Genomic DNA, 26,305 nt, shown 5'->3' on the forward strand with positions numbered 1-26,305 from the left:
ATATATATATATATATATATATATATTAAATCTTGGGTTTAACCCCCTTCTTTAAATGCTGGAAGATTTGAATATTGTTATCAGTAATAAGTGCAGTATAAAATGAATGCCAGCTTTTTTGCCTGCTGTTGCATCTGTTTTGCTATTTGTATGTTTGGAATCAACAGTTCTGAGAGGTAGAATCAGTAGTTGTAGAAATTAGAGTTTTTCTGAAGGTATGGAGTAGTGAGTGACCTTTCACAACAACTATGCTTCTTGCAAAGATGTTGAAGTAAAGTTTGCAATTACATAGCTAAGAAAAACAGAGAGAAGACACTCCAAAGTCTTCACTTATACCACAGTGGTCATAAAAAGTTGCACTGGTTTTCTGTTTAGAAAATGATCTAAAATCATCCAAGGAGGTGGCCTAAAGTTGGAGATCTCCTGCTTTCATCCCTATCTGCACCAGTCAGCTCCTTTTGGTCCTCTGTTCTAAGAACCCAACTGCACCAACATGCATCATTAGGTGCATGGGTCTTTCATGTGATGTTTCTAAAGAAATTTCCTGTCTGCTACACGTGAGTATTGAAAATTCCATACTGCTTTATCTAACAGCTATCTGTTCTTTAACTAGTCTTTTTGCTGTGCTGTAGAGAAACCTGTACCTGTTTGGGGCTGGGTTTGTTTGTATGTTTTTAGACCTTATAATTGGAGAGAATTTGCAATTGCTGAAATGAAACTTTACCCAAATAAAATGTCTCTCCATGCTCCTAAGCTCAGCTTAAAGATTTGGGCCAAAGTAAAATGTTATAGTGACATCTTAGTTGGCAGATGTTTTCCTACATCTCACTCAATTTGTATTCCATGTCTGTAGCCAGTAGCAACTCTAAAGCTGTACTTTTTTTTTTTTTTTTTTTTTTTAAAGACGATTTCTTTTAAAAGAAACTGTGCAATCTGGGAGCAGAGATTTGCCAATTCTACTGTTGTAAAACTACAGTATTCCAGCCAGTCTAACAAGAAGCTTCAACTGGCTTCCTGAATTTGAAAAAAGAAGTGTATGTTTTAAAGGAGGAAATAAATTACTACTGAATTATTATTAGTAGTAGACAACTATTAATAGGTTAGCTTTCTCCTAGAAATTAAAACATTAAAAATATATTTAAAAAAAAAAACAAAAAACAGTGCTCCACAAGTTCAAGACTCTGGACCTTGGTATGTTTTTTTTTTGTTTTGTTTTGGTTTTTTTGTTTGTTTGTTTTTTTCTTCTGAAAAATACTGTTTTGATTGGCAAGAAGATCCATGAGACAGATTCACTGCCCCCTGGAGAATAGGGAAGGCATGAGCAGTCTGAACCTGTATACACATCACGAATTCAAGACAGATGAATTTAGAGCTAAGCATACTACTACATGTATTGGTCCTCTAACTTCTTTCAAAATGAATTAACAGAGTATAACATTAATGTGTAATTTTGTCGAATTTGTTCACTTTCCCTTTTGCAAGTACCTATGGAAATAATGTGCTATTTGCAGAAAACAGATTTCTGTCTTCATATACACATTTCTTTACTACACATTACATATACACAAGTCTTTCATGGGAGCTGTTATATTGTGTTTGCTTTTTGATCTGGTCCCATTCTTGTTATTGGAACATCTCTGCTTTATAAAGGTGCTGTGCACCATGTTCATACCAGGAAATTGCAAGTAACAGGAGCAGTTAAGCTACAGGAACCAGTGAAGACAGTCATCTCTAAAAGATCAGGCTCTTGGATCTGGTAAGTTTTTTAAGCTATCTGGTTTAAATATTAACTATCTGCATGGCAAATAGCTGCCCTAAGGAGCTCTTGAGTTTCTTCTGTCTGTTGACGGACTTGCTCGAGGAGTTTGGCCATTTGGTTTTTCCTGAATGCTAATGAGAATTCTGGATCTGAAGACAAAAAACGAGTGTTAGGCAAGCTGCAGCAACTGCCCTCTTCAGATGTTTTCCCCTGCATTTTAATGCATGTGCTTAGAATACTTCTATTTTAGGTTAGATAACGTAACTTTCTTACTACAGTATAAAATAAGTATACAGAAAGGGGAACAATATCTTTCTGCCACACCGAGCAGATGGACACTAATTCAGTTTTCATCCCTATTACCATTCAAGAATATTTGCTGCTAAACTTCAGATCCAGAATGGCGAAAGCTGTTTCAGTTGGCAAATTCACTCTTCTGTACTGATTCTGTACAGCAGATATACACAAAGATGTATCAGAGCTCTGGCTCTGTATTTGTAGAGATACACGCTATATATTTATTATCATTATAATTTATTATCATATTGCATTTCTCATCTGTACTCAACTTGTACTTAAAAAATGATTTAAAAGCAACAGAACCAAAGAGAGAGATATATTAAGGAACAGAATTTTAGTATGGAAAATATGCAGCTTTCCAGCTTTTGCCATCCATGTGATCTGCTTGTGCTTGCTAAATCAAAATAAATTAAAATTTTAAATTTGAAAAGCTTTTAGGCTGAGTACCATGGATCCTCATATTGGAAAAAAACATCTATACCCCAAGTCCTGTTTCCTGCTGATCTAAAAGTTCAAAATGAATGAAGTGTATCTGCGTTTATTCTAAGATATTCTTTCTTGTTTTAAAACAGATAAAATAGTTAAGGTAGCAGCTGTCCTTGGGCTTCTTCTGCTTGCTTAGGCGAGCAGAGCTGTCAGTTCAGGGGTGTAGGTGACAGCCTGTGACAAAGATTTGCCTTTGCTGCTGATGGGAGCAGGCAGTGCCCCAGAGGTTTGGCCTGGCGATGAAGACGTACCTGCCTGCAGTCTGCAGAATGTGGAAATGGCCAGCTGCTGGAAGCGAACCTCTTGGTGGGTAAGAAAATTCCTGAGGTAGGCCTGAACCTCAATGATGTGACACTTCAACAAAAGCATCATCTTTTCTGCATAAATAGAAGAATAACTGGAGATCAGCAGGAGCTTTTAAAATACTTCCATAGCTGTCTAATGTAACAATGCTTCAGATTGTTAATGACAGATCTGCCTTCAGTTACAATCTGTGTCACTGCAGAGAATGGCAAAGGGCTTCCACCTGCAGCCATTAATGGTAGCACTGGTTCTGCATGGAATTGATGTGCGGGATTTCTGCAGAGGGGGCAGCTCTGCCAGAGAGCCTGTCCTTGTTTGCTACACGTGCTGACACATACGCTGATCAGCTTCTCACACTGACCAATGTAGCATGCTGCTGCTGGACTCCATCACTGCTTTGCTCTGAACATCTTTTCTTGCAGATCTAAGAAATGCTCAGCTGCACAGAGCAAGTGGTCATAAAAGTACTTGTCTTCTGCTCATTAAAATTATGCTCTCTTCATTATCTGTAACTGAAATTTAAAACATAGGCTACCTTCTAAAAAGACACTTTATTGTTCCTGCTAATCTATTCAAGAATTAAAACAGCAGTGTTTGGTTCACCTTCCTGATGATCCTCATTCATCTTCCTCTTGCTGGTTGGGCAGAGGAATTGATCTAAAAGTTTGGAACACAACTGTAGTGGAAATGCTAAGTCATGACCTGAAGCAGTAATTGAGCACCTGGTGGGAAGGCAGGGCCAACCCAGCTAAGTTCAGGTGAATGCAATGCACCTGTGTGACCAGATGGGGTGAAGCCAGGATCTACCCCTTCCCAGACCTCGTTGAAGGGTTGGCAGTGGAGGTGAGAGCATCTCTTGTTGGAGATCCCTGCCTACCTGACGCTTTCCGAAGGTAAGCAGCTCTTTTCCTTCATTTCATAGAATTATAGAATCATAGAATCACAAGGTTGGAAGCAACCTATAAGATCATCCAGTCCAACCATCTCCTCATCACCATTGCCACCACAAGCACTAAACCATATCACGCAGAATGTCACCCAGACGCCTCTTGAACACACTGCCAGGGACGGCAACTCCACCTCCTCCCTGGGCAGCCATTCCAGTGCCTGACCACTTTCTGAGAGAAATAGTACATGTCTACAATTTCTACATCTGTGGCTGCTGTATTTGAGTTTCTTCTTATTTGCTGTAGCCACCCTGCTGTCATCATCCTATTATAGCATTACAACAACTATCCATGCCCTTGCAATTGCCCCTTCCAGCCTCTGTTCCAATATGAGGGGATGCCATCATATTGTATATGTGCTGGCAGAGAGAATCAAACAAAGATGCAGCAATGCCTCTTGTCTGCAGTGTATTCTCACTTCTTTAGTAAGGAGTATTTTACACCATCCCACCTTTCTACTTAAACCTCTCTTTAAGGACCTCAGAATTGGCTTAGAAACTAGCTCTGCAGAATAGAAGTGCTTAAAGAGGGCAGCAAACACCTCACCCAGACCCTCTTTGGCTAAGGTCTATTTTCATGGCTAAGTGTGTATTTCAAGGGTGACTGGAGGCTCTTTTGTGCTAATGAATTGGTTGAAACCAGATGGAGGATGATGGAGGAATGTTAAAGGTTGTTCAGCACCTGTCAATTAACTCCTTTGGAAAAAGATTCATTTCACTTCAGACAACCATAAGTGCCTTTGAAAGCACAGTTAATGCTGTGTGACAGTTACCGTGATCTATCATGCGCTGGATGATGGAGGCAGCTTGAAAGGATGTCTCGGTATGTTCCTGTTGGCCAGCCAGTCTTACCAAGCGCTTTGTCAAGGGTTCATTCATCCATTTGACCATGCATAATGTGCCTCCTTCTAGAAGGCAAAAAGGTGGAAGAGTAGTCTGAAAATAGAAAATCCAGTGCCCTAAAAAAGAGTGTGACTAATCTGCCAGAACCCATATGTCTAAGCAGGAAATCTTTTAGAGAATTGAAGAAACGAAATAAGTGCTGAACTTTTGCAAATAAGTATTTCCAAGTTGTAAAATATGGCCATGTCTTGAAGTTATGCTCTCAGTAGGGTATATGGATTCGATTCATAGAAAGCCTGTTGGATTTTTATATCATTGGGTTTGTGCTCTGAAAGGATGCATCCTTTTAAACTCAAGATCCACTCTGGCCTAGTTGTTTCTGTCCCGCAGCTGCTGAGCACCTCTTGTGGAACTAAATGAGGCATGTCATCATTTGCATGGCAGTTACAAGAGAGGAAATGTTTGACAGATGATATCCAGTCCCAGAGTGAGATGGGGAAGTTCATACTTATCCTCTGTGTCATGAGGACAGCTGTTTGTTGAGGGATGGTAATTTGAGATCTCTTATAAAATCCATGTGCAATAAATTCAAGGAGATAAACACACTTGGTATTTTAGTCTCTTTATCCTTTTAGATTAGCTTCTGGCATTGTGAAATGAATTCAGCTGAGAAATTGGGTGACGTTACAGATAACAGTATGTATGTATGGCAGTGAAGTTTGGCACAAAACGTTTTAAGCAAAATAATAATTAAGCAGTTCAACAGAAAAAAAATGCAAATAATGGAGCCAATGTCACCAACCGGTAAGTTGGATCTTTCTCTCCTTGCATATGACGGCAAAACTCCCAGTAAATTTAAAAGAAAGATCTCGGCTTCAACTCCCATTAGAATTAATAAAGGATGTGTGCCCTTCTCAGAAGAAGCCATTTATGGTGAAGCTATTTCCCTACCTTGCTTTGCCAGCTCAGCAAGGCAAGATGTCACATAATGAAGAGAGTTTTCTTCAATGTCAATAGAAAGCATGGTCTGGAGGAGACCTTCAACACATGGGCTCTCAATGATTCTCTGCAATGAGAAAAAGATAAACATTCAGCACTTCCATCGTATTTTGATGGTGTCCAAGTGCTTTAGAAATACTTAGTATCTCTTTGCAATACTGAGGAATAAGACAATGATAATGCCAATGTCTCTTCTCCCAGCTCTAATGCAGCCAAGTGACAAACCATAGATTTACAGAATATCCTGGGGGGGACCCACAAGGATCATTGAGTCTCGCTCCTGGCTCCACACAGCACCATTCAAAATCTAAACCATATATCTAATCACCCTTGAACTCCAGCAGTTTGGGGCTGTGCCCAATGCCCTGGGCAGCCTGTTCCATGCCCAGCACTTCTGGTGAAGAACCTTTCCCTAACCTCCACTCCAGCCTTCCCCTGACACAGCTCCATGATGTTTCCTCGAGCCCTGTCACTGTCACAGATCAGTGCTGTCCCTCTGCTCTGTGAAGAGCTGCAGCATTACGAGGCCTCCCCTCAGCCTCCTCTGCTGCGGGCAGAGCACACCCAGGGACCACAGCCAGAGATCACCTGATTTTAAGTGTTTCCCAGGGCTTGCTCTGTCTATGGAATGTTTTCGTGATCACGGATCACTTTGGAGCTTAAAGATTTCTTCGACCTATTACCAGTGTGTCAGGCTGTATATTACAATCAGGCTAACATTTGCTAAAGACTTGCAGCAAATTAACGAGTGCTCCAGAGCTAAGCATGTGGAAGTTTATCATTTTCTTTGCATCTGAGGCTTTGAAAGCTTTCTGGTGTTGAAATGCTCTGATCTGTGGAAATATGAGGGAATGTGACAAGCAAAGGTGAGTTTTGTTTCTGCAGAGTTGTTACATATTATATGTTTCTGTTTATCCCTTATTTTTTAGTTTGCATCTGCTATGCCCCAAACGTCATGGGTATCTCTGCACTGGAGTTTATGTTCTAGATAGCAAGTTGAAAACAGAGGAGGTTGAGCCTGTGCAAACCTGGAAAAAAGCCCTTGAGACCAAGGAATGAATTCTGAACAAGTCACCAGACTTAATTAGGGAAGTTGCATCTCCAGCTCATAGGAAAATCCTAAAGATACGAGCTGCTTATGACTCCATGAGGGAGCTCAGTTGGCCATCAACAAAAAGAATATCTTCTTTTGTATTCTAATTTTATATTGCAAATTTTTAACTTGCTGCTTAGCAGCTGAAGCTGGCTTCAAGACTGCTGCCTTTAAAGCTGCTACAGCCTGTGTCCTGCTGACACAAAACCACTGCTTTTTTCCCCTCTTGTGACAAGGACTCTTATGTGTCTTAGAATTGACCTTGGAAGCCTGGCGCTCCTATTCATTTCTGTGAGTTCACTTCTGAAGTGAGTGCTAAATACATTACGTGGCACCCTGCAGTGCTTTCATGAAGATGAACCAGCTCCCTGCCAAGGACACAATAAAGTCGCCGAACCTAACTGATAAATGTGGTAGTTTTTTAAAGCAGCTTTTGAAAGCATGGTCCATTTTCACTCTTCTTGTGGGCCTTGAGTTTGAAGAAATGCATTTCCTTGCAAAAATTGATTTCACAACTACAAGAACTATTTTAATTCCTATCTTTGCTAATGTAAGTGAAAAGCTTTATTGGAAACTGACATTTCCAATCCCTGCTTAAGACATGCTGAAAGGTTTGTCCCATTGCTCATTATTAGTTAGGTTCATAGTATTATAGCAAAGTTTTCCTCTTGGATGGTTTAAATCTCTTCCTGTTGCACTGAGTGCTCTGTTATATCATGGGAAAGCAGGCGAAGGATTGCTAGAACAGTCTTTGCAGTAGGGACAACTTTATTTTGTACCATGATTTGGTACTTCAGCCTAACCAAATCTAGACAAAACTCAGCAGAACACAAGAACTGCAAGAATGAGAATTATCAGTACGAAAAAAGAAAGGACAAAATGTCCCTAAACCTGAAATCAGGTAAATCATGTGTAGAAAAGATTTTGTTTCAGACACTGGAGACATGTAAGCAAAGCAGTCTCTGCAACTAGCTGTAATTGGAAAATGAGCAGGGAAGTGCATCTGTAGATATGGATTTCACTAGAAGCAAATTCAGCAATGGAAGCCTTGATAGCACCTTGGCACAACATGTGCTTGGCCAAGCAGGGAAAATATACATCAGCAGTTGGGGGGGTTATATTTAACAAATTGGGAGTGAGTGAAATTAGATCAGTTCTGAATACCATAAACAGGTAAGTAAAGGTATATAAAGAGTGACAGCTAGAAAATCAGGATTCAGTTTCTAACCAACCAGGGGTTCTCCTGGATGGTTCCTTAAATTAGTTTGAATGATCTTTGTTCAAAATATGTTTTGTCCCTACGATGTGGTCACTCAAATTAAGTAAGCATATCACTCATAGCACAATCAGACATTTCTTGTTTTCTTTAGCATGTTTGCATTGTGTTGGAAAAATATGGAAAGATAACTTTTGTTACGACACATGAGGTCCTTTTATTCAGAAACACATTTTCGTGCAAATTATACTTAGTGTATATTTTATAACGAGAAAATCTTTCTGTGGGTAATGCTGATTCTTTGTAAGTGTAACTGCAACCTCTTCGGGTATAATTCAGTAAAAAAAACCTAAATGGTACTCACCTGTCTGTTCTTGGAAAGGTTCAGGTTTTTGATGATGCAAGCAGCATGGCCAGCAATCACAGGGTCTGTTGTGTGCACTGACAGGAGCATCCCCAGGCTCTGCAGTAGCTCAGTGCACACCAGAGCATCCTGAGAAAAGCAACCAGCATTTCCATTACATCCCACACAGACAATGCCAAGCACAGTGATGAAACTTAGCAGCAAACAGTAAGTAGGTTGGACTTAGCTCTGCAAGAAAAGCTTTACTTGGTTCATTTAAGCCAACGGCTAAGTGTTTGTGACCAGTGCCTGTTCTCTCAAAATATGACCTACTGTCTGGCAAGGGAAAATTATGGAGATGCAACAGCAGCAGCACTGTGTCTTTAAGTATCCCAGCAGCTTAGCCAACAGTAATGGACTGTACATTTAGGCCAACTTGTGATCAGTAAAGTGCTCTGAACAGCATCTTCTGTGACAGTACACGTTTCTCTATTCTCTGACGGATATTTTAGAGAAATTTTATGTTTTCCCCCTGAAAGTAGTTTTTCTCCCATATCAAATGGGTTTGCAGCACCAGCCAGGTAGGTTCCTCAGCAGGGGGTTAGGTCTACAGTTGAAAGCAATGTAAGATTTCCTCTTGGGGAACCTTTTCCTTTATCTGTTCTTTATGTGATTCTTGTGTAGCAGACTATTTTATTTGTGTTACTTAGAAATTGAGACACTTTTGTGTGTTTGGTGTAAAACAAATAACTGGTCCTATATATAATTGGAAAAAAAAAAAAAAAAGAAAGGATAATTCTGAACTTGAAAATCTGCTTCAGGACCACTGAAGAAGCACAAAAGGAAGTTTTTAAAAGTTTAACATGCATCTTTCTTTCGCTTGGGTTAAATGACAAAATATGTCTATTAGAGGCCTGGAGTAACTCCCTTATGAGGAAAGGCTGAGAGACCTGGGACTGCTCAGCCTGGAGAAGACTTTGGGGGAATCTTGTCGATGCTCATAAATATCTAATGGGCACAAGTCAAGTGAACGAGGCCAGACTCTTTTCAGTAGAGTGCAGTGACAGAATGAAGGGCAGTGGGCACAAACTGGAGCACAGGAAGTTCCATACTAACATGATGAAGAACTTCACTGCAAAGGTGACAGAGGGTGACTGGAATGGGCTCTCCTGTTGCAGAGTTTCCATCTCTGGAGATATTCAAAATCCACCTGGACACCCACCTGTGTAACCTACTGTAGGGAACCTGCTTTAGCAGGTTATGTGATCTCAGAGGTCCCTTCCAATCCCTATGATTCTGTGATATATTTGTTTTTTTTCTTCATGTCACCTGACATCTTCAATTCTGTTTATTTTAAGCACTGTCATAACCAGCAGTATTAAAATAAGACATGGAAGTAGATGGAAAAGGCAAAATTCAGAGCATTAAAGAATCCTGTATGTAGGTGTGGCTGTAAACTTTCTCTAACTCTGTTTTTACTTGTCCTGAAAAGCAGAAATCACATAATTTTAGATCATCCATTTCAGTTACTGTTAATGTTTTCTGTGCTTTTGGACTGTGTGTCCTCTTTTCTATGTTATCCTATTGACTGTAGTATCCTTATTTAATTTGCTACAGCACGAGAGGAGGAAACTGTCTATAGACTCTAAATGAACTTTCCAATATGTAATGACTTTCCTGCCAAGCCTCTTCCATCTATTTAGACTTATGCCAGCAAGTGACAGTACTCTGAATTCTGCTGAGCCTCCTTGGCAGGCATGCAGCTGGGATCCAGACTTAGTTGGCTTGGTCCTGCACAGTATGAGAGGCTCAGGAGAGAACTCTGAGTACAAGTGGTTTGGTGGTTCAAGTGAGTACTGACCAAACTTCTCCTCAGGTTCAAAATAAAAGAGTAAGGAAAAGCATTCCAGCAGGAACTGTGCTCAGAATTGCAATGCTGTGCTCAAAATCCTTGGGTAGACAGTGCTTGTCAAGATGAATATTATCGTGTTCATCAGGCAGCTCGATGGAAAAGCAAAGCTCTTTGTGCCTGGAATGGAAAGTCAGCAGCATCACCTGGAGCTGACACATCCTTGTCAAAGGAATGTGACTTTAAAGGCCACTTCCCACAGACACTGACTCTTTCCTTAGAATTTTAGGGCTGGGTTGTCCTTTGGAGAACTGAATAAAATTTCCCCGTAAGAGAGAAGTTGTTCAGTGCTCCCCGGGAACCACTGTCAGCAGCCAGGACAGTGACCAGAAGGAAGGGACGGGAGCTAGTATGAAGCATTCCTAAGGGTTTAATTCATGGTAATGAAAGGGCAGATGAATCCTGCCCTATTGTATCCTTGGCAGCATTAGCAGTAATTCAAGCATCACTTGACTCGGTGGTAAAGGTTAGCTTTGTGTGGTGGTTTGTTTCCTAACAGCTGTTCCCATGGAGAAGTCCCTCTTTCAGACGCTCAGAATTCAGCCTGGGTGAGTGAAAGAAACCTTTAAAGGCCTTGAAAATCCAGGCCACAGAGATGGGGAGGCCTGGGGAGAGTGAGGTCAGCCCCTCCTCAGAGCACTTGGATCCCTCGCTCCCTGGGGACAGCCCTGCTTGCTCACTGCAAAAAAACGGTAGATGTGATTGGATTTTTGCTGTGCAATCACCCCCAGCAAAATTTCAGCAGTAAGCTTGCTAAGATCAAATTGCATTCAGTTGCAGCAGACAGTTCAACATGCCACAAGGACACGTGGTGCTAATGTGGCCTGCACAAAACCTTTGGAAAACTCGGCTCTCTGATTGTGGCTCCATGGGCATGAAGCTTTCCCAATTTTTCCATCATGTCCCTGAGTTAGAGGAGGCACAATTCATTTCATACTGTGCCATGTACATGCGACAGGATGTGAGGCACCAGGTCTCCAGTGCCCTGGGGAAATTCCAAGTCTCAGCCCCACCTGGGCCCAGCTGTTGTCACTGAGGCTGTCACTGCTGCTTACAGTAGTGTGACAAGAAAGGTCCTTGCTTTCTTTTTTTTCCTTTATCTGCCCAAACTCCAGCTCTCCCCCATGAGATTATTGTTAGCTTAAGCCACCTAACAAAAACATTTCATATCTGTGTTCCTAAGGATGACTTTATCACTCGAATGGAAAAGCGTGTTTAAAAATGATAATAATAATGTCTGCCACTACTTAGCAATTTGGTGCTTCATGTGGAGGATGAAAGTACAGCAGGCGTGCTTGTGTTGGTTGTTTGCTGCAGTTTATTTTTAGCCAGAGTTCTTCATGTGTTTGCATGGCATTACACAGCTGAATGGTAGCGTTTGCTTTGAACATGGGCAAAGAAACCATTCTGTACCTAAGGACACAAAGAGTCACAGGAAAGTTCTATTGAATTAGCTAAACATTGATGGAGTTTTAAATTATCTCAAGTCTAATTTAATAAATAAATAAATAAATAAATAAATCTGCTGACAATCTGGAGAACGAGGGGAACACAGGGAGTGCAGGGTGGTGTCCACCCAGCCAAGCAATCTGACACCCATCTCTACCTTTTCCCTCCCCAGGGCCTCTTCACAGGTGATCCAATGAACTACGGGATTCCCAGCTTGCCACTCACCACAACAGATAGTCTCCTTGGGTAGAGACAGTGCAGCTGGAGTAGCAAAACCTCATCATTTGGGGCAGAAACGGGAAAGGCTGGGAGATCTCACAGAGTGTCCTGGCACACCTCACAGAATGCTGTAACAGTGTTAATGCAGGCAGTGGCCAGAACTGTTTTTTCCCTCTGGCTCTCAGGAGACAAGCTGCCATACCTGGTTATGTGGGTGCTGGGACAGCACCCAGAGCAGAGCGACAGCTGCACGACACGCATCCTCACTGGTGGACACCAGGAGAGAGCACAGCCTGGGCAGGACATCCTTGGCAACCAGCTCGGCCTGTGTGTCTGCTGTGTGGAGAAGGTGATGATAAAGTGTGAGGACATTAGAGGGAATAGGTGGTATAGGACAGTTCTCGGTATTTCGTTATAAAAATTAAACCTCATTTGGTCTGGCTCATTAGGCCAAGAATTAATACAGGTTTGAGAACAGTATGTAGCTTTGGACACCCTTCATTTTATGTCTAAACCTCTGTGAGAAAAAATGAGGGGCATTTTCTGAGCAATTCATTGGCCTGAAACTCTGTAGAAGGGCAGACAGACCTCCTTGAACACACGCCTGTCTCAGTCACTGTCCTTCTACAACATAGCAATCTCAAAGTCTCGAAGACCAGAGACACCAAGGAGCAAAGAGCAGGGCCTTTACTCCCTGCCCCTCCATCACTGCGATTGCTTGATAGCAAGGTGCCTCCACAATTTCTAGATGAACAGCTTACTCTGAGCCCTAGGACTCTAGTGCTGAACATGCAGCTCCTCTGCTTTCATCTCCAGAGTATGTTGTAGAAATGGATTGGGGTACTTAACAGGATAGGATTTTTTTTTAAGAGGATGACAAATGCTTGGGAGCGAATTACGGTTAATGAGAGATTCATGCCTTAGGAGAGGGCAGGCCCCACTCAAGCATCAATTTCAGGAGATGTTCTATCCTAATCAGGGTTATAAGGACTGGGAAATGTGGAGGGGAGCAAAAGGCCCCGTGCATACAAGATACGTGCTGGCTCCCTCACTTTGGGTACTACCTCTTGTTACCTTGGGCAAGTTTAGTTGAGTGCACGCAGAACCTCCCTCTTCCTGCAGCATCCAACTAACATGCAAAAATGAAGGTGTCTCTGTTTTTAATGGGAAAAGTTGCCAACCCACCATGCTCATTACAAAAGCCAGAGAGAGAAAGGAAAAGAAATAGTGTGGTTCGTTTATCTCTAACATGGTACTTACCCCTGGTAGCCAAATTTCTTAGGCAAACGCATGCCTGGCTTGAAACCTTCTTGTGCCAAAGGGAAAAAGAAAAAGAGAGAAAAAGAGTGGTTTCAGTAATGTGTGTTCTTGGCTACTGTACTCAAAATAAATGTGACAATGCTGGCAAGCTATCACACTATCTTCAGAGCACAAATTTTGGGCCTTTTTTTTTTAATGAGTTTGTTTGAACTTCCCCTAGATAAGTTGTTGATGAGGAAGAGCCAATGGAGTTCAGTTTTTGGATTATTTTTGGAATGTCAAATCAATTATAGGAAAATGTACAGACTGAATTTGTCTCATTTATTTTCTTTTTCAACTAGGAGAGCCAACACAGAATTTAAGGCTTTATCCTTTAAATTCTGAATTGAGCCTTGCTGAAGTTTTTTAAGAGAGTGGCTCCCAGCAAAGCAAGATTTTCTAGATGTTATTCTTTGAAACCATGTAGTCAAAGCTAAGGATATCACAAGGAAGGGAAAAAAAGGGAGAAGTAGCATAAGTGTGAGAGCCTGGGCAGAACACTTCATATGCAGTTTCAAGTTTAAAGAAAATAGGGCACCTCGCCTAAAGGTAGTGTCCAGGGCTTTAATGATTCCCTTTTCTTTCTCCAAACGTTGCACTCATAGAACCTACTATGTTTTAATGTGTGTCTTTCCTTGTGGGAAAGATGTCATAGAGCCAACTGTGCAGTAGATAAGCAGAAGTGTGCCAGACTGAAACTGAAAGCCCAGCTTTATAGCTGTACTCTGATGCTAAACCTTCACGTAAAGAGAGGGTTGCAGCTTTACCTTGTCCACAGAGGAAGACAGAAGAGAGATGAGCATGCGCAGCAGGAATCTGTCACCAATTCTCAGCATGGCCTCATGGTGCTGAGTGTTGGCTGCTATGTTGCTTAGGGCAGCACAGCTATAATACTGCCAAGAGACAAGGGAAAAAAATAGGAGGAGAGGTGGTCACAGTGATGACAACACTGAAGTGAATCAAACTACATTGGAGAAATGCTTAGATTGAGAGCTGAAGAAAATACAGTGCTTTTTCATCTTCAAATACTTTGTGAGGCAGACCTAATAACAGCCTGAGTGGGCTCAGGAAAAACAATGCTGTATCTGCTGTTGCCACAACAGCAGCCATGTGCTCCCTGGTATCTGGGAATGTCCTGCACTACTGCAGCTACTCGTCAGCTGACACCTACCTTAGCTCATCTACATGGACTGCACTGTATATTTACACTGGTTGACTGGAGACGGATGTTGTCACTGCCCTAGCATGCCAAGAGATCATTTTCCAAAGATTTAAACATCAATTCCAGAGAAGATTATACAAATTAAAACATGTGGTACTTAGGAGGTATAATTAGAAGGAGCAGGTTGAACTGCAGAGAAAGAAATTTTGAGATGAATGTCAGGAGAACTAGGTGATGCTGATACAGTTTGCAGAAAGCAGTTCCAGAGGATCCATTACTTCTGACATTTACAACTGAGCCAAGGAGAAGACTGGAGGAAGTAATCCTGTGCTTCTCAGACAAACTGAATGAACAAGTGGACTTTAAGGTTTACAAATCTGACTCATAGTTTTCATTAGCATACTTGAAACCAAGAAGCAACTCTGTTAACTGTGCACAAATGCAAGATGTCTGGGGTAAGCATAAAACAGAAAGAGTTCCCAGACATCCCAAATAATGAGAAAAAATTTCTTTGCAAGTTTTGCCTTCTAAAATACTTAGCAGAATTGTTCAGAGGGGAAGATCAAAGAAGGCAAGGATGAGCAGGCCTATCAGCAGCTGATCTGATGGTCCAAAAGACACAGAAAGGTAGCTGTTTAAAAACTGTGTGCACCTATTACTATATGTGCTGGCTTTATAAACCCGCTGTGGAGCTAAACAAATCATGTGCTTTGAATAGATGTTGTCTGACTGAGCTGAGTTCCTCCAAGATGCACTCACAGTCACTCTGCTTCTCTGCAGAGCTTTCCCCTCCCTCTACCTTTGCATTTCCCAGTTCTGTAGTTTGTGCTCTCCCTACAGTCACACTATCCTTGTTAGAAAATCTGACCTGTGCCATACCTGCACTTCTGAGTCAGGGGACTCCAACAGCAAGGTGAGAACTGGCAGGGCTCCTTCCTTGCACAAGACCAGTTGGATCCTCTCTGCCATTTAAGAAAACAAAGTTCTGTTAGTGTGTCCTTTCCCTTCCCTCTCTCTCATCTGGAGGCATTATTTAACAAGGATACGCACAATAGAGTGATTATGCTTATCCAAACATCAGAGCACACCATTTAGAGTTGGCTTAAGACAGTAGTGTGCAGTCATTTTAGCAAAATGACCTGGGCTGGTTGGTTAAGCCTGCACTGGTTTTCTGCTAAAACCTATTGAGAGAATCTGATCTGGTGGAGAATATGAAAAACCAAGCATGATATTCACCACACACGATTTCCATGTAAAACAAACAATAATAGCAGAAGTGTAATAGTTAATTGTAAAAGTTCTTGCCAGTCATTCTCCTCACTGTATAAAAATAAGATATTCCTTAGGAGCATGTCATCTAGCTGTGTGGGATAATAGTGTCATGTGTATTTTGAATCATCCAACATTTGAGTTAGAGATACAAGTTAAACAATACCACAGCTTGACCTTGCAGGACAAATTTGGATAGTCCTTGTTGGATTGCTACAAAGTACTACCAAATGTGCTGATAGTTTTTTAGACCAAAATATTTCTTAAATAAATAATCACTATTTCTGTTTCTTTAATATTTTAATTGCTTGTACATTAATTCTTTGAGTTCAAAAGTCAAGCCTTCCTATTCTGGGTTTAGGTAAAAATGGCTCTGCACTAGCTAAGGAGAGGCCAACCGGAAATAATCAGGCTATGGTATCATCATGAATACAATATGCAAACATTGTATAGAATAACTTCTTGTGCAGAGAAGCTTTTGTTCTTATCTTAATCCTTTCAATTTGTGTCTTTCTACTGCTGAGGAATTTTCTTTCAGTAGTGTTAGCTAAACCATTAGTCAGAAAGTACCTGATTGCGTAAGGTTGAGAATAGCACCAACTGCATTTTGTTGTACTCTAGGATCATAGGAGTTGGCAAGAGACAGTAAAGGTGTAACTCCTCGAGCAGCGCCGATAGCCTCTCGGTTGGATTCTGGGGAAAAAAATGACAGTGCCGCAGTGTATCCTTTTATCTAGAGTCAGGAGCAGGACAGCTGGAAGGACTGACGTTTTTTGGAGTACTGATTCATTTATGTACATTTCTAGACTGTTTAAACAATGGCCAGTCTCTGGAACCCTAGTAAGAGAAACGTGAAACACAAGCAAGCAAGAAATGTGTAAGTATTTGGATCAGATCATACCCTCAGGTGCCAACACTTAGAGATTTATGAGAACAAAACATCTATTCCTGGAGCTGTTCTACACTAAGGAACTGATGCACACACATGCAGATAGTCAAGGATATCTATTCTAGCACAGTTAAGCTGGGATCAGTTTAGTATTCCAGATTAAGTCCTTTTTTGCCTTCATATATATTGAATGGAAAAAATACTCTCATTTTTGAGTGAAATAATTGCTCTGGGAAAAGCCATCTATTTAAAAATATCTGTGTCACGTGGGAAGCATTTACTCAGGTGAAATTTTCAGGTTGATTTTGTAAATAAGTCTTTCTCCAGTATAATCCATAATGTGTACTGTTCTTTTGTTTCCCACAGTGGAAGCAGAAATTATTTAGTGCAGCTCCATCTGATGCAAACCGGTCTGATGTGATGTAAACTCTAATAAACTGGATGAAGGGGAGAGACAAAAAGATTGAGCATCCAGATATTGATCCTTCCTCATTCTTTCACACAATACACTCCATTAGTTATGAGTGAGGAAGAAAAGCTTGCATTTTGGCAAGGGCATTACAAATGTCTGGACAAAATTTGGGCATTTTTTTTCTTCCACCTTCCTTTCTATGATAGGGTAAGGAAAGCCTACGTTCTCACGTGAAAGAGCCTCTCTGGGACACATTTCCAGTCCAAAGATCTTCTGAAGGAAGCAGATGACCATGACAAAATTGAGCCACTGTGTGCCTCAAAGATCATTCTTCCTTTAAGAAGGAAAAAACAACAGTTTGATTTGAAAATGAAAGCTCCATGATAGTGGTGATTGATACTGGAAGCCTGCAGTGGTGGGAGGGCTCATGCAGCCTGTGTTGGTGGAGGTGGTGGCACATAGGCTTGGCACCCTGCTCTCGCCTGGGAGTGACTGGAGCACCCACTCTCACTGTGGGAGAGTAGAAACCTCTATGACCATAAAACTCTTTTTTCCCTTTTCTTTTGGTGATTCACTAGCTGAGAAATTCAGCTTCACCATCTTTCTTAGAGCCTGTTATTGTGGATTTGCTGGTTTTGTTTTTGCATACATCATTTTCCCTCATGCCTCCCTCCATTGTCATTCTAGTTTTAGTCAGATAATGTGAACACTGAACACTGTCTGTTTCATCAACTTATGGCAGAATGGGTGAAAATATCTACCTCACCATGGTGCATAATTTTATTATCATCTCCACAGCCCATCTGCTTATCACAGGATCACACAGAATCACAGAATTGTAGGTGTTGGGAGGGACCTCTTGGGATCATCGAGTCCAACCCCCCTGCAAAGCAGGCTCTCTACAGCAGGCAGCACAAGCAGGTGTCCAGGTGGGTCTTGAATATCTCCAGAGAAGAGTATCTCCAGAGGAGAAAATCTACATAATGTGGCTCTTCCACTGATGCCAGTGCAGCAGTCAATTTCCCCAAGAGTGCTTTTAGAAGGGAACCATCCTTCTGAGTATCCACATACTAATCTAAAGTAGTTGAATCACTAACATCTACTCAAACTGGGTTTGAATAATCCATCTGGAAACCCACATTTATAAATTCTTTCCTTTCACTTTCTGCTGTTTGTGTGCTTTAAAATTTTCCTGATGGCACAGCTTTGAATGTGCACTGTTTTTTGTTTAGCTTTATGGCCTCCCCAAACTATTGCTGTGAACATTTAGTTCTGTTCTTATCTACTCTGAGGAGAGTTCTTATCCCAGAACTGATTGTTTCCACTCACAGATTGAGACAGATAATTGCAGATGTACGCATGTCCTCTTGCTGTTATCCAATGCCAGTGTCAGAACCAACTGACCTTGAAATCCTTTTAATCTAAATGAGCTTGTTTGTTGTTTAGTTTTTGGCTATTTCTGGCAGCCAGTAAGTACTGCATATCCCAGATTCACATATAACTTGCACTCACATTACTAAACAACTTCACCCTGTACAGCCACGGATGTGTATTGCAGCAGAGTTAAGACACGTTGCCATTCTTGGATTTAAAGTTTTAGTCACCTCAAAACTATCTAAAGGATCTTTCCAGTTTTGTTCTGCTTCTATGTTTATTTTTTAAAAAATATTCTCAAATATGTATGGCATACTTGAAGTCATGACTGAGCAACATTGTTTTCTCAAGCAGATCTTTTAAGATATCAGAGCATGTGAGTTAGAATTAAAATAAACTCTAGCAAGTTGCTGCTTGCTTTAGTCTCACTGCTGTGGCAGCAAAACATATTCTGAGGAAGAAATAAATGGATCCAGTCCATTTAAATCCTAGCCAAATTGAGACACATGTTCAAAACTGATCTAAGTCCCAGGCAGCAACCCAGCCTATGCATTTGCAGGACTGTCTACCATTATGTTCAGCATATGCTTTCTTATGTAGGCTAGAAGTTCCTTGAGTGCTTAATGTGATCTACTTGTGCTCAAAAGTATACTGGTACTTACAGAGTGTGCAGTGGTGTTGGGTAACCATCCTCAATAGAGAATGCAACTGGAGTGGCTGAGGGTTCCCTGCAACCTGGATTAAGCAGAGACATCAAGGAGGGACAGAGTGCCCTCAATACTAATTAACACCTTTAGGTTCTAGAGGACATCCCTTTGCTGTGCACTACTTAAAACAGCTGGAGGGAACTGCCTCTGTAGATCTTCAGGAGAAAAACTCCACTAACTATACATATAACTATGACAAAAGCACTCCTATGCCCAGGAATCTCAAATTTGAAATAAAAAAAGCAAATTAGCACTTTCACATGGTTGGATCCTGCTTTATCCGCTCTCCCTTCACAACATAAGTACCTAAGTGAGTAAGTTAAGCATCTACAATATCTCTCACAGCCTCTTGGGAGATCAGGTGGCAGCTTCCCATGCTGAGGGGAACTTGGTAGAAAAACAAGATAGGAAGGGAAATAAGCATTATTTATAAGCTTTAAGCAGACCTTTACATATTCTTTACACAAGAACAATGCAGTTTGAGAAAGGCATAATAAGCTAGACTAACATGATGACTTTTGGTAACAGTGGTTGAGCTTTGTTGCAGACCCTTAACAAACTGGTGATGACACAAAATAGCAGCAGAGGAGGATAAAGTCTAAATGGTAAATCAGCTGCAGGATGACAACACCACCATAATGCAAAAGACATAAATGTTATCATCAGATGTATCAGACAAGTATTTTCCTGAATGTCACAGTAGAAGACATGGATGAGATCCCAGCTGAAGCTGTTTCTTGCATGTTTCTTGTCACTGTCTTTCAGAAGGGATAAATTCCAAATTAAACTCCTGCGGCACTTATTTATGTCTTCTGACTGTAACAATGCTTGAGGTCTGTGGTATTGCAAAATAGCTATGTTCCATTTCTGGAACATACGCTTTACACCCAAAAGGGCTATGGAGATAAATGGAGAGTCTAATTTACAAAAGGAGTCTTAAATGAACTTGGCTTTCTCGTTCTAGTAAAATGAAAGATCTTCATTGGTATAGACATCAAGGAGGGAGAAATATTGAAGTTAAAAACCAGCATAGACACTTATTAAGATATGGTAGTCATTAATATATTTAGGTTGGAAATCTAAAAAGGGTTTGTAATTGTAAGACAAAAAAGGCCAGGAACACTGAGAAGATCTTAACCAGAATCTCAAGAATTTGTGAAATAAGAATACTGAAAAGATACCAATGTGGCATCTGTTGACTCTTAATCCAGTTGCAAGAAAGTGGTATCATATGGAAATATGACATAAAAGGTGAATGGATTCAGTGCAGAGGATAAAGGGAAAGAACAGCACACTCACCTGAAACAGCTAAAGTCATTGTGCAGGCACAGGAATTACACTGGACAGTGGGATCCTCTGACTCAAGCAGATCCAGAATTGGCTCAAGTAAACCCATTTGGATAACCATTTCTTTGTCAACTATTCATAGATTCACAAACAAATGGACAAACAAGAAAGTAAATATTTAAAGCCTTCGTTAAAAGAATATGTCCTTCCTTTGCGGTCTATTTGCAAAATAGACCTAATATAGAAACAGACTGAAAGGCACTTACAATTTCTTACTTGGTTTGCTTGATTCATTGTCAGACTCAAGCAAGAATGTAAGAGATATTCAAATGCTTCCAAATATTTCCACCAGCAATTCTGTTTTCAAACACACAGTTCATTTTGGAAACTGCAACTGCAGTTTTCCAATAGGTTCATAATTTGCTCATCTGCTCTCTGTGTTCTGAAGTCTACCTCTATAAATATATTTTTAACATGCCCTCTGCAGCTCCCAAATACTAACTCAATTAAACGGGTCCCAGAAGCTACATAAGACAGTTATAAGTATAGTTATAAGACAGTTATAAGACAATTATACTAAAGATCTAAGCATTTTTTTCTAAACTGTAAGCAATTTAAGAATGAGTTTCAGTTAATTAGTAAAAGGAAAATGAATGTCATCTCATAGGCATTTGTTTCTGAGAGCTGTATCTGTTGCATGAAAGGGTAAGTGGTGGGCTCTCAATCCAAGAAAAAAGTGGCCAAGAGGGCCAACGGCATCCTGGCCTGCATTAGAAATTGTGTGGCCAGCAGGAGCAGGGAGGTGATCATCCCTCTGTACTCAGCACTGGTGAGGCCACATCTTGAGTACTGTGTTCAGTTCTGGGCTCCTCACTACAGGAAAGATGTTGAGGTCCTGGAGCGTGTCCAGAGAAGGGCAACGAAACTGGTGAGGGGTCTGGAGCACAAGTCTTATGAGGAGCGGCTGAAGGAGCTGGGATTGTTCAGTGTGGAGAAGAGGAGGCTCAGGGGAGACCTCATAGCACTCTACAACTTCCTGAAGGGAGATTGTGGGGAAGAGGGATTTGGCCTCTTCTCCCAGACAATGAGCAGAACACGGGGTAATGGCCACAAGTTGTATCAGAGGAGGTTTAGATTGGACATAAGGAGGAACTTCTTCTCTCAGACAGGTCAGGCATTGGAATGGTCTGCTGAGAGAGGTGGTGGAGTTGCCGTCCCTGGCAGTGTTCAAGAGGCATCTGGATGACGTGCTGCGTGATATGGTTTAGTGCTTGTGGTGGCAATGGTGATGAGGAGACGGTTGGACTAGATGATCTTATAGGTTGTTTCCAACCTTGTGATTCTATGATTCTATGATTCTATGAAAGTAGTACAAATATTCCTACACCAGCCTGAGAAAAATAACAGTCTTTGCAAACAGATCCAAGATTACTTGCCACATGATATAGCATTGCTCAAGGGACCTAACATACCCAGCATCTATGTGTCTTGCAAGCGAACTCACATCTGTCCTATCTAGAACACAAAAAAAGGGAATTTGGATCTATGTAAACCTCACTATGGAGAAGTGCCTTCCTTCTGTACTGCGTCCTGCATAAGAGATGCACTAGAATGGGAAATGCGTTATTAATTACTCACTATTTCCTTCCAGCAAAAAGTTGACAAGGGACAAAGAAGACATCTGTTGCACCTCCAGGTCAGCAGAGCGCAGTAAGGCATAGAAGGGCTCTAGATGCTCTGCTGGCAGGGGAACATTCACTGCAGGAATAAAAGGAAATGCTCAGGAGTCTCATCGTTCACATTGCTCTCATTTTTCACTTTTCAGTCTTGGGCCCGAGTTGTTATCGTAAATGGGTTGAATGGTATTCTCCATCATTTAAATTACATTGCTACAGGCAAAACAGGCCAAGTTTCCTGAGAAGGTTTTGAATAATCAAGTACTCTAAAAATATGGGAAGGAAACCAACATGCCTAGCTACCAAACAAGTCATTCCACCTCATAGCAGGTCCTCATGTTGAGTATTCTGCACTTTTTTAGCCAGAAAAAAATACATAGGATAAAGCTTGAGGTACAATTCTAAAAAGCAAATAAATAAACCACAGCTTGCTTGTTGCTGGTATTTCTGCCCTTATGTAGGACCCAAACTCTTGCTGGAAATCTTATTTGGCATATCAAGGCTGACTTCTAGCTGTTCACAAATTGCCTCAAGAGCCAAGCAGTGGCTCCCACAGAGTGGTGGGTACAAACCATAATGTTTCCTTTGTGTCTCCACTACAGCCTAGCTTTTAGGGCTTTGTCCTCTGCCAAAAACTCATACACTGCAAAACCTTAAAAGATCACTATGACCACTTCCTGCCACCAGATTCTCTGTGTGTTGCTCTCAGGAGATTCAGAATACACTGACTCTAGATACTTCAGAGTCTGCTGATTTGTTTTCAACAGAAATGACAGTTTTTATAATCATGAGAGATAATCTCCTGATAGCAAAACCCAGAATGATTCTGCCCATATGGCAATGACAGCATTTCCATTTTTCCTGGTAAAAAATGCAGCAGGAAAAAAAATAGAGCTTTGATTAATGAATTTTGAATCAAAGCAGGCTTCACAGTTGGAAAATACGATTTTATTTATAATTACGTGGAAATTTTCTAAGGCATTGAGATAACTTACTGTGCTGGCTCATATGCAAATAATAGAGAGCAGCAGACTGCTGTAGACCTGGGTTTTCAGAAAAAGCTAAGATCCTCAAGGCTTCCAGAGGGTCCTTTCCCAGTGGTGACATCTCAAAACCTAAAGATATACAGTTACAGCACAGTCTTAATTACACTTGAAAAAGTATAGTTTACAAAAAGAAATTAAAGTTTACAGCCAATCGAACAAGTACAAGGATTTTTGTACTGAATGAGCTCCATAGAGCCCATGTATACTTTTCATATTTCCAGGAGCAGCAGCAATAAACAAACCCAGAATAACCTGTCCTTGCAGTGCCTCTTTTGAAGTTCTTGAAGCTAGTGATTGGATGCAAGATAAATTATAACCTTTAGACACTTTTATGTTATCCAGTATAAATGCAGGTGTTGTTCTTCTCCATAAAACTCCTATTGCTTCCTGAATCACAGAAGGTTTTTGTTAAAATGTATCAACTGAAAATAGCATTCTTAGCTATAAGCTACAGAACAAGAATATGTTTTTAATTTACCACTTCTTATTTTTGCTGTGTTTTCTATTCTTTGTATTATAATAATGGATTTCAGGAAATATCAGTGTGGATTGCAAATGGGCTTGCCTCAGGCTCAAATTCCTAGCATGTGTCTACCTGTTCTCGAGTATGATAGTTCCTCTATGAATAAATCAAATGTTCAGCAATAGCCATTGAGAGTACAGCAATAGCAGTCATCCATGATTTCTGTAAGTTACTGCCTTATGTGCTTACTGTGCACGGAATGGAACAGCAAAGAGGAAAAAAAAAACGGCCATTGATCCAGAGCTCAATAGCATCAACAGTTGAAAAGGTAATATACTAAATATTGACTGGTAGAGCACACAAGTACATGATCCATCTTTAGATAAGATTTAGGAAGTGCATTAAAGACCAAAATATCTCTGTGAAGAACAAGATTTAGCTACTTTTCTTCACATGGGATATCAGGGATGTGAGGGATGTGAAGGTTGAGAGCTTTCAATGACTCAGTGTGAAACTCAGCCAACATCTTAAGCTATTAGAAGCTGCTGACATATCAAGAATTAGCAAATGCGTACCTTCAAGGTTAGGTAAGTGTGTTCCACAGAACAACTGCTTCATATAATGATCTGTTTTATTTAATAGTTAGCAATAAACACAAAGGGAAGTCATCAGCGTGTGCAAGAAACCTTGAGAAAAAAAACAAGGATCTCTTCATGTACTTTAGTTCCCTTCCTTACACAGTGACTACTTGAATCCCTCAGATATCTGTGCATATTTATTTGGGAGAATGGTAAAGAAAAAGCCACACAAAATCTTCACCTGCTTATCAAACATTTGCTGAAGTAGCTAACAAATGAATATGACCTATCACAAAGTCTTTCCTTGCACTCAGCTGTCCAAATGTTGGCTTTCTGCTTATTATAATTTGTTCAAATTTGAGGATGGGCTTGCTCATCTCATCTTGGAATAAAATACACAGGTGAGTACTAAAGTAAGATGTACGTGTCCTGGTTCTTTTTCTGAGCCTCCCAAACTCTGCTCCTGTCTTGGCAGCAGACTTTGGCCACTCAGAGAACTAATCTTGGTCCTTCTTCCTGTGCACTGTGCATATCCTATCATAGACATTGGGATTTTCCTAAGAGCATGTGTGGCCACCTCTGCACTGCTGCCACAGAAGCTCAAGGCTCTCTGCTGCTCTATCCCAGCTCCTCAGAAGCCAGGACAAACTGGACCTTTGCAGACCCATCTCAGAAAGGAAAGGATTTCTCAAGAAAACATACATTTATTCTTTTCAGAAGCACTAGTGGGTGCCGTAAGGGGCCATAATGTTATCATCATTTTTTCCAGACCACTCTTTACTTGCACCTGATCTCTTAGTTGAGCAGGATTACTGTCAAAACACTCATAAATGGCCAGGAGCATGTTAGCTTTTTGTTCAGCTTTGGAAGATTCTCACTGCAAACAAAACTGAAAAGTCCCATTTTGGATATACATGTTAGGACGTTGGGATTTTGCCAGTGCTTCACATGCAGCAGTTAATTAAACATATCAGCAGCACGAGATCCCTCTGTTAACGAGTAAGGATATCAGCTGAGGTTAATCCTTGTGTAGTTCAAGGATGTAGGTCAGCATCACAACAATCATTCCAAAAGTTGTTCTATGACAGATCATTTCAAACAACTTTATCTGTGTTACATCAAGAATAAACGTCTCTCTTGGTTCATGAAAGCAGAAGGATATGCAATTTTGTCTACTACCTTCAGCCCAAGGTTCTTAAACTTAACACAGTACATGCAATTAGCTGCAAGTCAAAGCAAAAAACCAACAGGCAACTGCCCCCTCTTCAAGATTGAGACAAGAATGCTTTCAGGTTGGACAACTGACAAAACACACTCATCCAAGAAAACATTCTGTGACAGTAGGAATTAAATTGAAAAAAAAAAAGTTTTCCTACTAATATGTTGTATTTTAAGACAGGATTGAGAGAACACCCAAGACAGATGAACATAGACTTACGGGTCTGCTTTGATTCAAGCTGAATCCTATGATTGTGTTCAAGCTCTGTGCCTTAAACATGTACACAAAAGTGCATATTGGCAGATCAGCTTATTGGAGTTTGGGGAAGCCCTCTGAGCCCAATGGCACTTGTCCCAGGGTGTCCTCAGCCTTCCCCACATACAGCACAGGCACTTCAGTGCAGCTCCAGGTGCTCTGCACCAGACCATAGATGTACATGAACAACTCAGCCAGGACCATGCTGCTGTTTCCTGCCAACAGGCTCCTATAGTGCCCAATGTTAACACAGTCCTCTTTCCAGCTTTGTTGCTTCAGGGACTGACTCAAAAAGTTAACTTCAGTTACTAGGACTTGCTTTCACTAAACATATGTACACGGGTCATGTTTAACAGTGGTGGCACAGCAGAAAGGGACAGACCACTTCTACCTGAATCCTACTTTTGTGCCACTCGCGCTCTTGATGTCCCATACACAAAGAAAATGCTCTGTGGTTCTGTCTCCTTTCCTACACCAATATAAAATGTCAGAGTAGTTCAGACGGGAATCTGTTTTCAGCCCCCCCAAAAGATTCTCCTTCCCCTTTCACAGTCCTTTTGAAAACGTAATGCTCTTACCTCTTTCAATTTGCTGCAGAAATTCCTGTGCTGTAACCCGCTCATGAGGCTGCAGCATGGGCTTGTACAGCTGTCTGGTCTTTGAGGCATTCTGTTTCAAGCAGGAGCACTCGCTTATCAGAGCTAAGCATTCCTTCACGCTGTGCACCAGCTCTGAAGACATCTTCTGAACGAAGGCCACGAAGTTGCGCAGCAGCTGCATGCACCGTCCACACAGCTGACCCAT

The 26,305-nt window shown here is 41.0% G+C and overlaps 1 protein-coding gene across 1 annotated transcript; it reads right to left on the reverse strand.

Moving 5' to 3' along the window:
- Positions 1–1,786: 1,786 nt before the first annotated feature.
- LOC306944081 (uncharacterized protein) lies at positions 1,787–26,305 on the reverse strand (the record flags this gene model as incomplete). Its single annotated transcript, XM_079532520.1, has 14 exons — positions 1,787–1,908; positions 2,797–2,922; positions 4,568–4,702; positions 5,589–5,703; positions 8,310–8,438; positions 12,068–12,201; positions 13,126–13,171; positions 13,932–14,057; positions 15,206–15,288; positions 16,166–16,288; positions 20,277–20,396; positions 21,903–22,022; positions 22,936–23,055; positions 26,080–26,305. 14 exons carry the CDS (start codon positions 26,303–26,305, stop codon positions 1,787–1,789), a joined length of 1,725 nt encoding a protein of 574 aa, XP_079388646.1.

Source organism: Tetrao urogallus (genome assembly GCF_951394365.1).
Source record: "Tetrao urogallus genome assembly, chromosome: 2".
Classification (NCBI taxonomy): Eukaryota; Metazoa; Chordata; class Aves; order Galliformes; family Phasianidae; genus Tetrao; species Tetrao urogallus.